General features: G+C 47.3%; 10 protein-coding genes across 10 annotated transcripts; 4 read left to right on the forward strand and 6 right to left on the reverse strand.

The window, feature by feature from the left end:
* Positions 1-124: 124 nt before the first annotated feature.
* On the reverse strand, positions 125-686 carry SJAG_01588 (60S ribosomal protein L27). Its single transcript, XM_002172803.2, has one exon. The coding sequence runs from the start codon at positions 618-620 to the stop codon at positions 210-212; it is 411 nt and encodes a 136-aa protein (XP_002172839.1). The 5' UTR covers positions 621-686; the 3' UTR covers positions 125-209.
* A 213-nt stretch (positions 687-899) lies between these two features.
* On the forward strand, positions 900-1,915 carry SJAG_01589 (tricarboxylate transporter; the record flags this gene model as incomplete). The annotated part of the gene is made up of 5 exons (XM_002172804.1): positions 900-944; positions 995-1,022; positions 1,070-1,077; positions 1,151-1,271; positions 1,335-1,915. The coding sequence occupies 5 exons, from the start codon at positions 900-902 to the stop codon at positions 1,913-1,915; spliced, it is 783 nt and encodes a 260-aa protein (XP_002172840.1).
* Positions 1,916-2,521: 606 nt separating this feature from the next.
* Positions 2,522-4,814, forward strand: SJAG_01590 (oxysterol binding protein). Its single transcript, XM_002172805.2, has 6 exons — positions 2,522-2,643; positions 2,687-2,699; positions 2,748-2,773; positions 2,958-3,036; positions 3,084-3,206; positions 3,311-4,814. Exons 1-6 carry the CDS (start codon positions 2,576-2,578, stop codon positions 4,175-4,177), a joined length of 1,176 nt encoding a protein of 391 aa, XP_002172841.2. The 5' UTR covers positions 2,522-2,575; the 3' UTR covers positions 4,178-4,814.
* A 116-nt stretch (positions 4,815-4,930) lies between these two features.
* Positions 4,931-6,074, forward strand: SJAG_01591 (mitochondrial 54S ribosomal protein YmL8). The gene is made up of 2 exons (XM_002172806.2): positions 4,931-5,042; positions 5,100-6,074. The coding sequence occupies exons 1-2, from the start codon at positions 4,969-4,971 to the stop codon at positions 5,668-5,670; spliced, it is 645 nt and encodes a 214-aa protein (XP_002172842.1). The 5' UTR covers positions 4,931-4,968; the 3' UTR covers positions 5,671-6,074.
* Positions 5,988-10,177, forward strand: SJAG_01592 (glutamate N-acetyltransferase). The gene has a single exon (XM_002172807.2). The coding sequence runs from the start codon at positions 6,510-6,512 to the stop codon at positions 7,815-7,817; it is 1,308 nt and encodes a 435-aa protein (XP_002172843.1). The 5' UTR covers positions 5,988-6,509; the 3' UTR covers positions 7,818-10,177.
* On the reverse strand, positions 7,975-9,977 carry SJAG_01593 (ubiquitin-protein ligase E3). The gene is made up of 2 exons (XM_002172808.2): positions 9,659-9,977; positions 7,975-9,527 (listed from the first exon to the last, which is right to left on the reverse strand). Exons 1-2 carry the CDS (start codon positions 9,755-9,757, stop codon positions 8,148-8,150), a joined length of 1,479 nt encoding a protein of 492 aa, XP_002172844.1. The 5' UTR covers positions 9,758-9,977; the 3' UTR covers positions 7,975-8,147.
* Positions 10,177-11,088, reverse strand: SJAG_01594 (hypothetical protein). The gene has a single exon (XM_002172809.2). It carries the CDS (start codon positions 10,912-10,914, stop codon positions 10,474-10,476), a length of 441 nt encoding a protein of 146 aa, XP_002172845.1. The 5' UTR covers positions 10,915-11,088; the 3' UTR covers positions 10,177-10,473.
* Positions 11,089-11,304: 216 nt separating this feature from the next.
* On the reverse strand, positions 11,305-13,213 carry SJAG_01595 (guanosine-diphosphatase Gda1). Its single transcript, XM_002172810.2, has one exon. The coding sequence runs from the start codon at positions 12,945-12,947 to the stop codon at positions 11,421-11,423; it is 1,527 nt and encodes a 508-aa protein (XP_002172846.1). The 5' UTR covers positions 12,948-13,213; the 3' UTR covers positions 11,305-11,420.
* A 262-nt stretch (positions 13,214-13,475) lies between these two features.
* On the reverse strand, positions 13,476-14,321 carry SJAG_01596 (hydroxyacylglutathione hydrolase; the record flags this gene model as incomplete). The annotated part of the gene is made up of 2 exons (XM_002172811.1): positions 13,476-14,127; positions 14,200-14,321. The coding sequence occupies 2 exons, from the start codon at positions 14,319-14,321 to the stop codon at positions 13,476-13,478; spliced, it is 774 nt and encodes a 257-aa protein (XP_002172847.1).
* Positions 14,322-14,895: 574 nt separating this feature from the next.
* Positions 14,896-15,428, reverse strand: SJAG_01597 (TIM23 translocase complex subunit Tim14; the record flags this gene model as incomplete). Its single annotated transcript, XM_002172812.1, has 3 exons — positions 14,896-15,285; positions 15,341-15,383; positions 15,418-15,428. 3 exons carry the CDS (start codon positions 15,426-15,428, stop codon positions 14,896-14,898), a joined length of 444 nt encoding a protein of 147 aa, XP_002172848.1.
* Positions 15,429-15,604: the final 176 nt, after the last annotated feature.

Consider the following 15,604-nt stretch of genomic DNA (forward strand, 5'->3'; position numbering starts at 1 on the left):
ATGCTTAACGAAGCATACGACACAAACCATTGCCACACTAACCAGCCTAACGATCCCGCTCCATCGCACTCGACCGCACTAATCACCTTACCGCACCTTACGGTTCTCCAACGCACTCTTCCCTCCAGCGACCTTCTCGTGTTCCAACCGCATAGGCATGCATGGACTACAGAAAAACTAAGGCTTCCCTAACCCGCGCTTGGGAATGCTTAGAAGCGCAAGGGAGTGAAGAACCAGGCAGACTTGCCGGATTGGTACTTCTCCTCGAAGGTCTTCTTAATGGTCTTTTTGGCATCCTCGCGTTGAGAGGGCTCCTTGAAGGTCTCAGCAGAGACAAGACCCTTCAAGTTCTCAAGCTCGAGAGCGTAACGAGTAGGCATCAAGTGGTTGTAGTTGACGACCTTGATGAAAGGCTTGACCTTGGAACGCTTGGCGACACGCTTAGCACCCATAGAGCGAGTGACCTTCAAAGGGTAGCGCTCGACACCAGCAACGATGGCATGGCCGAAGGGGTGAGTCTTAGAGCCGTGGTCGACGTTTTGAAGAACAACAACCTTCTTACCGGCGAAACGTCCACGGGTGACCAATGCAACCTTTCCTGGCTTGAGAATCTTGACCATTTTGACGCAGACTTCCTTGCTGGGTTGGTGTAGGAGACAGTAGCGTATGTATGCGAGGTTCTGTACACTGTGACTGCTTCTTGTAGTGAGAGCCAGTGAGGACGAGCGTGCACTAGCGAGATGGTGCATAGCGAGTATTAGCGAGGTCTAGTGGAGTAACGCGGTGCACACTGTAATGCGACGCGACGTAAACAAACGAAGCGTAATACAGTGTAGACGTGAACTGAACACTCGAGCAGAATTGTGATCATTTCTGTTTGTTTCCTTCTTACCACGACAATGACGCAGAAGCAAAAACAGAACCTCGATTGGACACCAGTGCTGGTTTGTGAAATCGTTACCAAAGACTCCTTGGCTAACGCTTCTATGTGAAGACGGGTGGTACAGCTGCTCTAGTTACAGGTTTGTCCCAGTGTATGTGATGTTTCAGGGTTTGCTGAACGGTCTAGAAAGCTTGGTATGTGAGGAATGGGGAACGAATTGAACATGCTTCGTATACCGGTACTCTTCATGCTCATCAACAAGTTTAGGTCTACCCATTCTCAACCATTGTTACTAGAATTCAGTCGGAATCGTCCTTTTATGCCGTAGGTGGCTTCCGAAACCTGTACAGAGGTGTCAGCAGTGTTATTCTCTGCACAATTCCTTCGGGTAAGTGGGGAAAGGAAAGAGACGGATTTTGGGAAGGTTTCTGAACAGAACTGACCGACATAGCCTCTGTGTTTTTTGTTGTGTACGAGCATCTCAAACGCATTCAGCGTCCTGGGACCAGAAACCATCTTGTGTCATCTGCAATTGCTGAACTGGCATCGTGTGCCATTCTTGCACCGGCAGAATATGTGCGTCAGCAGGTGCAGACAACTGCATTGGCGCCATCCAAAGCACTAAAGAAGCTGTTCAGTAGCAGGAGATCGCTCTGGCGTTCGTTCGTCGGCATGTCGGCAAGAAATGTCCCGCTGACGAGTTTCCAATTCACCTTGTACGAGAACATCAAGACCCGTTTTTCCTCAGAGCACACATCTTTCGCCGCTGTAAAAGGAGCAGCTCTCAGTGCAGCCATCACGGCCGCTGTTTCTACGCCGCTCGATGTGATCAAGACGTATATGAACCTCAACTCGTATTCCTACTGGGAGGCATTGTGCGCGATTTTCCGAACACAGGGACTCCTCGGCTTTTGCAAGGGAGTCTCGGTTCGTGTTCTCTCTGCTTCTGTGGGATTCTCTATTTACCTCGGCGTCTACGACTACCTAACTGGGCATCTGAGTTTTAGAGAGAGATCGGACGATTCGTCATGAGCATGACCGACGACTTCGCTTGTTTAATTGCTCGCATGAGCCGTCCCCCCTTCCTCTCCCACCTCTACCCTTCACTTCTCTTTCCTTCCATACAGCACGCGACGTCCCTGAGTGCTGTAATTCGATGCACTGCAGACGCTTGCGCTTGAACCTGTCGTCAAGCCGGCAGCACAACGACACATAGTGACGTGTGTCTCGCAGTGACGCAGCTGCAACTTAACCCTATACTGTTCTTCCACCGGTCTCGTCCAATTGAAGATTGTCGTCGCCTGCTGCTACAGTTTTGCCTGTTTCAGCAATCGCTCTGCAACCCACATGGCCCCCGCCATGCGACACATTTTATCGCTCGAGCACGCAAGAGTGCACTAAACCCGTTAATGCGCTGCAGCGCTCCGCAGCGCGACTCCGCGGAACCCAAGTGGGCTGTTTTTTAGCATGGACCAGTCTGTGATTCGATAAATTCTCGTCTGTCGTGCGTTTGCGGCAAATTTGCACGTTTTTCACCGCTTTATACGGCCTCAATCGCCTCTCCCTCGCGCCTTTGCTTTTCATCCTGTTTCGGAATACCCCTAAACAACCACCATACCCTTACCCAACAGGCAACACCTCTACTGCTTGAACCGCCACGTATCCTTCCTAGCCTTTACGAATATCTGGATAATGAGTGACTCGCCTACTCCTGATACGAAAGCTGCCGAAAAGGGCAAAAAACTGACTGGGAGCACCAAGTAAGTGACTTAATGTGTGAATTCCTGACTAACAGTGGTGCAGGAGTACTTGGTTGGTACGTTAGAAGACCCAATTGGCTGATTACTGACTTTTTGTGTGAAAGTCGTTTCTGAAGAGCATTGCTACATTGTAAGTTGAAGACTATACGGGATTTATAGGAGTTTTCGGGGCAAAGATCCGCTTAAGGCGGAGTCTATGGAAATTATACGATTTGCGGTATTGATCCACTTTCCCAGAGAGTGAGAGAAGAGAGAGAAAGATTGACCCAAAGCCCATGGTTACGAGAAACCCGCTAACAAGAGTGTCTGAACAGTACTGGAGACTTATCCTCGTTAACGGCTCCCTCATTCATATTATCCAGCACTTCATTAATCGAATATACTGCGTATTGGGTATGGTAACGATGTATGAGGCCGCACACACGTCTAACAGTGCCTAGGCTGAGCATCCCCAGTTGTTTATTTCGTTGCCGAATGGAAAGACTGCCTTGGAGCGTCATGTTTTGGTCACCAAATGGTTTGCAAGCACCTTGAAAAATCAGTATGCTGGAAGAAATGAACGTGTATGTACCAACAATTTATTTGCATTTTGGGGCCAGCTATTAGCCGCTGTTCCCAAAACTTATTCATTAACTTGCCTGATTTAACTAACACGTTTCTTCTTTAGTATGGCACTGAAAAGAAGCCGTTAAATCCTATTCTCGGAGAGGAATTCATCGGAAAATGGGCTACACAATGTGGTGACACACGTCTGGTCGCTGAGCAGGTTTCTCATCATCCTCCCATCTCGGCGTATTGCATCTATAATAAGAAATGCGGAATTCGTCTTGAGGGCTACAATGGCAACAAGAGTAGCTTCACTGGCCCTCACATCCATGTGAGACAAACCGGACATGCTCGCTTGACGCTGGAAAATCTTAATGAGGTATACTACATTACGTTTCCTATGGTCGTTTTGGAAGGTCTTTGGTATGGTGCACCGTACATCGAATTATCCAAGAAATCGTACATATTTTCAAATACCGGCTACATGTCTACCATTGAATACTCCGGACGTGGCTATTTCACTGGAAAGCGTAATACGTTCAAAGCTTCTATTTCCGAGCTGGGCCGTAAAACCGAGCCATTGTACCAGATCAATGGTTCTTGGACTGGCCAACTGTACATTAAAGACTGTTCATTGGGCAAGGAAGCTGAGCCTGAACTGTTTCTCGACTGCAAAAACTTCAAACCCATCAATATTCAGGTTGCGCCTATTGAGGAGCAGTCTGATTTAGAGTCGCGCAAAATCTGGCACGATGTTGCTGTAGCCTTGGATTCGGGCGATTATTCTACTGCTAGTCGTGAGAAGTCTGTGATTGAAGAACGTCAGCGTGCACTGAGAAAGCAAGAAAAGGCAAACGAAGAACCGTGGAAGACAAGATATTTCAATTGGTGTTCTGAGGATAGAGAATTTGCCAGCCTCTCTTCCAAGTGTCTGAAGCATCCGTTTATTGAAGGTTACTGGCAATTCACTGACGCTGAGAGCAACTAGTTTTTTTTTTTTTTTTTGTGAAAGAATGCTTGTCATTCTTCGGTGTCTGCAGTACTTTCAACGACACTGTGTACCATAACGGTAGAAGGAAGTCGAAGTTTTGTGGCGTTAAATTGCTTTTTGATGAAAAACGGAAATGCTTCCTCCTTGTTGACTTTCACATTACTTTGCTTCCAAACGTCTTTTTCGTTTTCCTGTTTTTGTTTTCACCCTATCCTAAACTCAATTTGTTCACGGTACACGATTCGACTTTAGACTAACTTTGTGTGTACGTACACGTTTACGTACAGGGCTGTTCGCCAAAGAATCCAAGTCTTCTCATCTTCGGTCTTGCTTTCCACTCGCCAACCGATGCCTCCCTACTGTTTGACTTGTTATTTCCATGTTTCGGGCTTATGGTCAGTGTTGGACTTGAGTGGTTCGCACGAGAATTTATCGTTGTACTTTATTACGAGTAACTTTTTGATTGCTGTTCTAGGTGATGAATAGTTTATGCTTGTAACGTTGAGAAGCCTATTTCATCTCAGAATTTTGAGAATATATGTAACTAACTACCTTACTATGAAATACTTTTCTACTTAAATTTATATGACAGCGTGCGGGTGTATTAGGAAAAGTGTAGAGGCACGATTGTTGGTAATTAATTATAGTGGTTTCGTTAATAAGTACTAGAACTACGTAGTGAATATTGGCTACTCCTACGTTACCACTGTTGGACGGGGGGTTTGCTCTTCTTGGGCATCACATAACGAGGTTAGTGGATCAGTTTCGAACCCATTTTCCCTAACAACATGCCAAAAAAACGTTTCTATCGTAAACTAGGACGTAAATACTCTCACCGTAAGGCTCTTCTGAGAAACTTAGTGTATGCAGTAATAGAATGTCTCGTCGGTTTTTTGTTTCATCGCACTAACACGGATAGAACTTCATTGGTACAACATGAGAACATTTTAACGACATGGGCAAAAGCAAAAGAGGCTCAAAAACAAGCGGAAAAACTTATAACAATTGCGAAGAAAAACGGGCGGGACCACGAAGCGTGGATAAAGGCGTCTAATCTAGTCTTCCAACCAAAAACGACGCTTACAAAAGTGTTTGACGAGCTCGCACCTCGGTTTCAAGAACGACCAGGTGGATACACACGCGTCCTTCGGATGCCTCCGCGGTTTGGAGACAATGCTCCTCAAGGAGTTCTTGAGTTTGTCGATGGACCGGGGGACAGTCGTTTCTATATGACAGCTAAGATTATCGGTATTTGCCAGGCACGAGGGAAAGCATTGACTGAAGTCACAGAGCTGAACAAGCGGCGAGTCCTTGCCTTCCGAAAAGGAGGCGAAGAAGAGTTTCAGCGACTCGTTGAATGTGCTCGACAGGAAGAGCTGCAACGAGTACAAGCCGACCAAGAGTTAGAGAACTGTATTCGTGAAGGCCGTGTGCCTCCAAAGGACTGGAAACTCGGCGACCCGATTCCACGACCCACATACGTCTCATAAGTTTCTGTGCCGCCCGTGAAGGCACGACGTCCGAGCTCCACTGTACCACTACTCCCACTGCCCTGCCTCTCCTGGTTCCTCATGTTTATTACTCTCACTTTTTACTCTTTCTTGTCTTCAAACCCCCCACATTTGCCCCCATTTGACCGCTCTCTCGCTCCCCACACGCCCACATCACGATCCAAATTAAGGTTAAGGTTATGTATGACGTAGGTGACAGAGTATATATAGGATGGAGACCGCACCCGCTCTCCTCTCCTCTGCAGAACACATCTTAACGTTAGTCAGGCAGTGAGAAACTAAAATGCACGAAAGAACTGATGATTACTAAACTGAACAAAGACAATTGCGTATCAATTGAAACTCTCAATCTTTAATTGACTGCCGGGTGTGTACTTCTTTCCTTTTTTTTTGTTGTAAGTTTGTCAGTATTTATGAAACTTGAGCTCTGTAAACGATGACAAAACATGTGATGAAATTGAAAACCAGAAAAGTGAAAAAGTTTCCCGTGGGCGTTTAAAACTCGAACTAAAAAAGTGAATTGCTGTCGCCGGAATCGCGTTCCAATTCATTCTGGTTGCCGTGGTTTCACCTATTGTATCTATAATATCTGTGGTGTATGGCGCTTCGTTTGATACGACTAGCGAGTCGTTGTTCAGTAACTGATCGGGTATCTCATCAGGTTATCAGTGTCGGGTACGTGGGATACCATCGGTTGTATGGACAGTCGTCTCTCTTCAGTAAGGTTCTGGGGCTTCTCGATTTATAGGTACCTAACTCCCTGTGTAAACCTATATTTAGCAAAGAGAAGTTAGAAGAGCAGCCGCCTTGCGACGAAAATGAGCGGGTTAATGTTTCGTTTTCCGTTTCGCCGATTTGTGGCGACTATGCCCGATAAAACCAAGTACATTGCAAAGTCTGGTACATACCCAAAGGGATTTTTAATTAATGGCGTTTCATCAGGCGTAAAAGCCAAAGGAGCATTGGATTTGACCATGCTCGTTTCGGAAAAGCCCTGTAATGCCGCTGCCGTTTTCACGAAGAACGCTTTCCAGGCGGCCCCTGTTCGTGTATCCCGGGAAACGTTGCAACAAACGAAAGGTCAGGGCATTCAATGTCTTGTGGTGAACAGTGGATGTGCCAATGCCGTAACTGGTAGTGGTGGTGTACAAGATGCACGTCTTATTACAGCTCTTGCTGATAAAGCCGTTCTTGGTCGAGGAGATGGCGGCTTGCCCTCGACGTTGGTCATGTCTACAGGAGTCATTGGTCAACGGTTGAAGATGGACAAGATCAGTTCGGGTGTGATGAAAGCAATTGAAGGATTGGGTTCAAGCCATGAGCACTGGATGCGGGGTGCCAAGGCCATTTGCACAACCGATACGTTCCCCAAGGTTGTGTCTCAGGAGTTCAGTGTGAACGGACAGACCTACCGGATTGCCGGTCTTGCGAAAGGTGCGGGTATGATTAACCCAAATCTGGCTACCTTGCTTGGATTTTTTGCTACGGACGCCCCTGTTGCAGTTGAAGCTGTGCAACAAATTCTGCGTGAAGCAGTGGACAAAAGCTTTAACGCAATCAGCATTGACGGTGACACAAGTACAAACGATACAATTGCCTTCTTGGCCAACGGTGCTTCTGGTGGTCCGGAGATTGACGTCTCCTCACCTGCCTACGAAGAATTGAAACAGTCTGTTACTGGTATTGCTCAGAAGCTGTCTCAACTTGTTGTTCGAGACGGTGAGGGCGCGACAAAGTTTGTCACGATTCGTGTCCGCGGAGCTGCTACAGAGGCTGATGCCAAACTGGTTGCAGCTACGATCAGTAACTCTGCTCTTGTAAAGACAGCATTTTTTGGCGAAGATGCTAATTGGGGCCGCATTCTCTGTGCTATTGGTTATTCTGGTGCCATTGTCAACCCTAAGGCTACGTCTGTGAGTTTCGTACCTGCAGACCAAACGGAGTCGCTGCGTCTGCTTGTGTTGGGAGAACCCCAGAATGTGGATGAGGAACGTGCTAGCGAAATCTTGAGTCATGACGAGTTTGGTCTCGATGTTGATTTGGGCAGCGGAAACCACGAAACAGTTTCTTGGACTTGCGACTTTTCCTACGAGTACGTTCGCATCAACGCCGATTATCGCAGTTGAGAAGGGAGCGTCTGTGATGATGAAAAAACGAGTCTTGTCATGAGCGAATGATTCATATATACAACAAACTTTGTTTTCAAGCGGAACGTTTATGTATATCTCTCCCGTGTTTCCTGAACCCTTTTACTTGGACTTGCACATGTCGTTTCTGCTCTCCTGCTGCACAAAAGTGACCTTTACTACGTACTTGTGTTACAAAAGGAAAAAAATGGAATTTATTGTTAAAAGCTAAAGCTTGGATGAGAGGGTGAGCGAGCGTATGTGTAGAGTGAAAGGGTGTAAAAGGGTAACACAGGGTCCGTTGCCGAGTTCATTCGTTGGTATACCAACTTACTCGGGAGGTTCCTGCAAGGGCAGCTCTGTCGAGGTAGCCAAGTTTGCGTCGTGGTCGAAGTCGTCGTGATCATGATCATCATTAGAAGCAGGCGCTGTTGCCGTGGCAGAAGCTGTTGACCGAGTAGCTGTGGCAGCTGTTGACGAAGAAGAGGTAGAAGAAAGGTTGGGTTCGTTGTTTGTGCTGCTACTGCTGTCGTTTGCGGGTCCACGTTGGCGATCCGATGTTGATGCCGCTGCGTTGGGATCCACAGGAGCACGGCAGACAGCACATGTACCATTCACACGAAGCCAGGGCTTAATGCACTGCTCGTGGAAGTAGTGTTTGCATGGCAGCCGAACAACGTCGTCCCCAGTTTTAAAGTTTTCCAAGCACACCGTACACTCATATTCCTCGTCGACAAGGTTCTGAGGGACCTTCTCGACAGGGAGTTGTTCGATGACAGATTCGGGTGCAGGAGGAGGAGCATGTTGAGCTGAAGTCTGCTCCATAAGTTGTGAAATAATGTCGTCAAGACCACGAGCTCCCCAAACATAATCGCCAGGATTTCCAGCGAGATTAAACAGCTCACCGAATACGGTGGCCGGATTAAAACCTTGACCATTTGCTGGTTGTGCTCCCAGGGATCCAAAAATACGCTCAAGCGTTGTTCCTAGATCAGCAATAGGAATAGGTCCTTCAGCACCAGTACCATCCGTTCCTGGAGCAAGTGGAAAAGGAAGGTTAGAAGAGCTGATTTGTTGCATGGTTCCGTTAGGACCCATGGCGAATACAAAGCTCTGTGCTGTCGCAAACGGACGATTCGGTTGCTCCTCACGAGGGCCGTTTTGTTCACCGGCGTGAGTCTGACCTTCGCTGTTGTCGCCAGGAGCGGCGTTTGCAGCAGCTGTGTCCATGGCTCTGTCAGGAGATGATTCTGCTGTAGTGAATGCTGTTGAGGATTGCGGTGAGACGTCACCATGGGCAGCAGTAGGAGCAGTATTTGTATTTTCCGTCTGCATGTCTGTCGTTCCCTGCTGGGTCGGTGGAGCTCCGTCGGTTTCATTTTCGTTGCTTCTACCGAGTGCACCTCCAAATAGAGCTCGGAGAAAGCCTTGAGCTTGCTGTTGGAACGACTCAACGGGAATACTGTTGCTGCCTTCAGGGCCATTGTTGTGATCAAGAGTAGGGGCAGCAGTCTCTCCGTTTTGCGACTGAGTACCATTTTCACGTTCTTGTCCCTCACCGTTTCCAGGGGGAGGGAATGTGAATGTTTGTACAGATCCAGGACGCAAAAACTGGAAAAATGCCTGGAACGGATTTGGACCGGCCTGTTCGTCTCCTTCGCCGGGAACAAAGTTTCTGGGATCGTTTTCTGGCGTCGTATTGTTGTCGATCTATGAACAAAAGGTGTCAGCACTCCATTAATTTTTTACATACAACAGCTGCAAACAGCCCGACAGTTGTCACCGGTCTTAGGACATGCATGACAATACACCTCCTTCAAAGTTCTGCTGCGGTTTCTTACCATTTCAATAAAGTCACTGCCACATCGTGGACACGTTTCTCCTCCAGAATACTCATTGGAACATGCGTGACAATACCAAAGAGTGTTTTGCGATTCCATCGTGACCAACAAAATCCCGTTCGATTTATTCGCGTTCCAGTTGTCGTATCTTCCGCGGAACAAGGACGTGTTTTAGGCAAACGTGGAAATGGTTTGTATGTCTGACCGGAAGGTTTGTCAAGTGTGCGCCTACTGCAACCTCGGTGATGCTGCTTTGCGTTTGGGCGTAGTTGTTGAACTCACCACTCCGTAATAGTGCACTGTAGATCATCGTCGATTTGTACGGAAGCTTTGGGGATTTACATGGAAGCGGTGTGATCTGCGCAATCGATGCGAGTATGCAGATCAAGTTGCGTTTGGTTTTGTAGATCATTTACATTTGCTGTCGATCACTTGTCTCTCGCTTAATTAACCTTATGAAATATGATGTCACTGACTCCAAGAATCGCACACCCGCCATACAAGACACGCTCTTTTCCCTCTCTTTGAGCTTAAATGAAAACGCGCAACGCGTGAAAAAGTTTATTCATTAGTTACTAACAAATAACCTTCGAAACGGTTTGTAGGAGCCTCAACCGTTGTTTTGAGGTGGTACAAGTTGTGAAGAAAACAAAACCACAGCTCAAATCCAAAAGGAGCGTTCACCGAATTTGGGTTTTGGTGACGAGCACGAAGGAGAACGAAGAGACGAGAGACACGCGAACGATCGAGCGATGTGTTCAGATTAAAGGTGTATGTACATGACCGTGTCTCCCGCAACTTTCTTAATCTCGCGTCTACCATTCCCGGACCAATTGCAAAATTCGGTGAACCCAGCTGCTAATTAGCAAACCACAGGTAGCGGTTGCACACGCGACCATTCCAAGACCCAGGGCCGCGTCCGACTCGTGTTGACAAGCAACTTTTTCGTGCAGAGCACGAGCCTCTTTGTCGTTGGGATCATTGTTTAGGAGCGTTTCCGTGCAGTGCTCAGCATCCTCAAAGCGATTCATGTTCGCATATCCTTGTGCCATCTGATAAACGCAATCGCGATGACGCGCTGCATCAACGGTCATGCATTTCCTCAGCAAGCGGATTCCGTGCTCGATATCGGCAATGCACTTGGCAGAGACAAGAGACATTCCGTAGAGATACATAATATCGGCACTGGGATCAGGCAGTTCCGCCTCGAACTGGGCCGAGAGCGTCACAGTAGGCTTTGAGCTGGAAGAAGACATCGAGACGATGGAGAATGCTCTTTGCTGCTACCAATTCTTGCCGAGAAGGCTTTTGGTGGTAATCCTACAAACGTTACAATCAGTACAAGCTGTTTCCTTTGGACACAATGGTTGGTTGATGGCAGGTTTCTGGACAGTAAACGCGCTGCTTTTATACTTTCATTTAAAAAAAAGGTACGCGTCGTGGGATTCGAACCGGAAGCTCACATTCATGACGTAGGAAAGGCGTCACGCGTACAGTTCGTTAATGAAATAGTGTACACGTAAACAAAAGGCCGCGCGGTCAAGAAGCAGACGAAACGCAGAACCGTTTTCGCAATGACAGAATTCACGACATATCGCTATTTGCTACCGAGACCTTTGTCTATTTAGACGGCTCCCCCGCCCTCCTTCGAATAAAACAGATATTATTATTATTATTAAGATCTCGTGTACAAAAAGTGTACAAACTCGCACAAACAATCAATCAAACCAAATTATTTTTTTTGTTCGAATTCATTCATAGCTTACACTTCCTTCGAAACCTTGCAAGTCCAGTGACCGGTTTCGGAAGACAAAAGTGGAAGACTGGCTCCGAGACACCATCCAAGTTCCATTCCGTTGATCTTCTTGGCAGTGTGAAGCTCGCGACGGTTAGGAATATCGTAACCAGTGGCTAGCAGTGTAATCATGTAGTTCAAATCCAAACACCATTCTGGTTCATCCGTCAGTGCGTCGACAGCTCCAACAACGTTGGAGAAGAGCGACCATGCCTGAGGACCACGACACACCTGGTCGGCAAGATCCTTCATCTCTTCAATCGTGAAGGTGCTTGGCATGCCAATGTCGACCATTCGGTCGTAAAAGTAACTAATCAAGAAGATCTTGTCGTTCAAAAATGTTTCCCGGAAACGGGGTTGATGAACACCGTTGAAGGAACAAGGGAACAGCGAACAGTGCTCATCCTTGTTCAAAATTTTCTCCGTGTAAGCACGGCATTGCAAAGCTGCAGGGACGAAGGGAGGTCCGTGGAAAACAACGTCTTGTGCCAAAGTATCGTCGGAGGCCGGGGGGAGCGAAAGCGTAATGTTCGTGTCGACGGGCAAGCAAGGATGGAGCATCGAGTCGGGTTTCGGTTCCACATTGTAAGCATCGACAATCTCCTTATGCACAGCCTTGCGCGCTTCCTTCAAACCATAGCCCAAGTGAGAGTGCTGGTACAGTGTGTAACGGTCACCGTTGTAATCGAGAACGTAGCGATGGTCACCCTCAGCAAGCGTTTCGGAAGGGCTCGAGTACTTTGGCTCAAACACAACTTGTGTCGAAGCACCACCGAGATCCATTACGGCGACAGTGGAATGGAAGGGCTTGACGTTCAGGTTGCCAAGAAGATAGTTGATGGTGATCCAGGCGTATACGCCCTCCATCGAACCGTCCATAATCTCGACACCGCCTTTCTCAACCACTGGGAAAGGATAGTCTCGTTCCAAGTGCTGATGAACTTTGTCGAGAATGGCCTTGGCCTTCGCCGGGCCAGTAAGACGCAGACCAGCAGTGGCCTTGACAGCAATAGGAGAGCACGACTGGTACTCTTTGGGAACATGTTCCATTGCGTAGTCCAACAACTCGTCCAACGAGCGAGCACCAGCATCCGGATCATCGGCATACGATGACAAACCGGGCTCGGACATCTTGAAGAATTCATCATCGAGTACGGGGGAGGGATTACAGTTGTTGAACTTGTATACATGAACACGGGAACCCGTGGAACCCGCATCAATCATGACCACGTACTGAAACACACTCTTGCTTTCATCGTACGCGACTGTGCACGAGGTGAGAAGTTCACTTGTGCTCTTTTCATTTGCGTCTGTCTGACTAGACTCAGTAGTGGACTCGTCGACGGTACTGGTCAAGTCTTGCTGCGTCCATAAGTCTGTTTTGTCCAGAGACGCGAAATTAGAGGAAGAGTTTAATTGAGGAACATGAAACCATAGTACAAGAAAAAGAGCAGCGGCAACTACTGTGAATAGAAGAGCCCTAGGACGCGCCATGGCTAAAACAAAAAGGAGATGTAGCGATAAAACGCCGACCACTTACAGGTTCGCCGAAGGATTTGAAAGAGTGAACAAACTACTGCAAGAAGCAATTGACGGGTGCAAGTCGAAAATAGGTGCAGGAATTACAAAGATTAGTCGATTTACGAGAAGAGAACGGCTCGTAAACAGCTCAATGGAAAGAGAGACTGGGCTAGGCGGACTGGCGTTGTAGTTGGTAGAGGACAAGTTATGTGAAGGCGAAAGCCGAATTAAGGTCACCGCCACGTCGTTGCAGATCACACGTGGCAATGTCACGTGAAACTTTAAATGCTAAGAGCCGAATATCAGTATTCGATGGATTTAATTGTGAGAAACGAAAACAGCAATAATCGGCGCAGGTGATGAAAATGAACGAGACCGTAGTGATGCCCATTCCCAACTGTATCTTCGCCGCATACTAGCCAATTCTCTCAATCACGCTATCCGTCTTGTCTCTCTTCCGGCTCCCACTCCCGTTTGGTAGCACATTCATCATATTCACATTTAACTAGCATTCTTCATAGCACGGAGCTTAGCCATAGTATCGACACGGTTGTTGGTTTTCGTAGCAGCCCGAACGTCAGCGTTACTCAACTGAAAGAATGGGTTGAACTTCTTCTCGTCGCCAATGGTGAATTGGCCGGTGGTAGACTCGTGAGACTTACAAAACTCAACGAGTTTCGTCAGTGCGGGTGTGCTAAACACCTTGGAGGCAAACGCCGCATTTGACTTGGTGTATTCATGACCGGGGTACGTGACGGTGTCGTCAGGAAGTGAGCCAAGCACAGTGTTCAAAGCATGATCCATCTCATCCGCTTCTCCCTCGAAGAAACGACCACAGCCGGCGGTGAAGAGGGTGTCTCCCGTGAACACAGCACGCTTCTCGGGCGAGTCTACATAGTAACAGATGCTGTCTCGAGTGTGGCAAGGAGTGTGCAGAGCGGTAACCTTCACATCTCCAATCTGAATAACCTCATGGTCCTTGGGAACATGTGACACTTGGCTTACGTTTTGTCCGCCGTAAACCGTAAGGTTCGGGAATTGCTTCAGCAGCTCACGGTTTCCACCGGCATGGTCTGAATGATGATGGGTGGTAATGATGGCCTTGAGATCAATCTCTTTGTTGGCAATGGCATTCTTAAGAATTGGAATAACGCTGGACATGGTTAGTAAGCAAATTTCCAAATGGCTCTACACGGTTTCGTGTGTTGTTCTGTAAATAGCATACGAGGAGGGCTCGGCAGGGTCGACGATGGCTGCAGCCTTGGTTTTATCGCAGGTGAGAAGGTAAGCATAGTTGTCGCCCGAGCCTTTCCACATCCAAATGGGTTTTATGTGAAAGGACGACATGGCTTTTTGGCAAAGATTTGTACAATATCTGACGGTATACAACACACTGGGCAACGGTACAAGCTCAAGGTCACCAGGAAGAAAATACTCCTAACTCCTTGACTAAGTTGGTGGTAGTTGAGAGGACGGTGCAGATCAAATTATACCACACAAGCCCAGCCGCCCATTAAATTGTGTTGCTAGAGCGATCTGGTAAACGGCGGCGAAAATCATCTTACCAGACATAACGTAAACACTCGTTCGAGCTGGCGTCGTAATTATTAGACCAGTTTGACCAGTTCGTCACCATGAACAACAACAGCAACAACTGAGCCGGGAACCAACAAAAAGAAAAGATATGTCTTAGGATTTAGCAATTTGTGTGCACGGGAAATCCAAAAAGAAGAAGAAAAAAAACGATTTTTTACCAAAAAGGACATTTGTAAAGGTGTATACGGACAAAACAATGCAAAGAGTGTGGGTTGGATTGAGCGTAGGAAGCACAATGAAAAGGTCTTCTCTGAGTAACATGCATCAAAGAAGCCCTTTTTTTTTGTAGATGGTATGAAAAGACAAAGACCGAGTTGCTACTCCTTTACCGCAGACGTGAGCGTTGAACTTGAGCCATGATTGCTTCCGTTAAAGAGGAGGAAGGCTTTAAGGAGCTTTGTGATGCTGTGTACGGGAGTGTTGCCTGAAGGGAACGTGTATGGAAACGACGAATGGATTTGTCGGCATCCAAAAGTGCTTTCGCTTCGTTTACCTTGCTAGCAACAAAGGGACTTCCTCCACGGTCAGGGTGATTGGACAACATGATGCGTCTGTGAGAGTCTTTAATTTTTTGACGTGATAAGGAACGTTCATTCAAAGCCAGAATTTGGACGGCTTCGTGACGCGACATTTTAGATTCAAAACCACCTTTAATGAAACCCTTTACCGGAGCCAATCCCCTGTACTTTCTAAAGGAGTCAAGACCAATTTTTCCCTAACTTATTAGCTGTCGGTTACTACAGGAAAAGCAATCCTTTTAATCCACATACAACGACGGCCAGAGACGCGACTCCCAATCCAAGAATAACAGAACTAGTCTAGTTCGTTTTGTTAGCATCGTAAATACCGCATGCACATACCATTTTAGGGCAGAATCCAGCGAATGGTTGAAAAAGAGTTTGTGTAATGGCGAAGGACAGAACGCTAGGCGCGTCCCTGGCGAGCTTATTCTGTTGTGGGGGCGGTGGGGTCTAAGAGGGGGGCATGTGGGTGATGCTGAATACAAGAATGACATTAATGGATGAGAATGCATA

Source organism: Schizosaccharomyces japonicus (genome assembly GCF_000149845.2).
Source record: "Schizosaccharomyces japonicus yFS275 unplaced genomic scaffold supercont5.3, whole genome shotgun sequence".
Classification (NCBI taxonomy): domain Eukaryota; kingdom Fungi; phylum Ascomycota; class Schizosaccharomycetes; order Schizosaccharomycetales; family Schizosaccharomycetaceae; genus Schizosaccharomyces; species Schizosaccharomyces japonicus.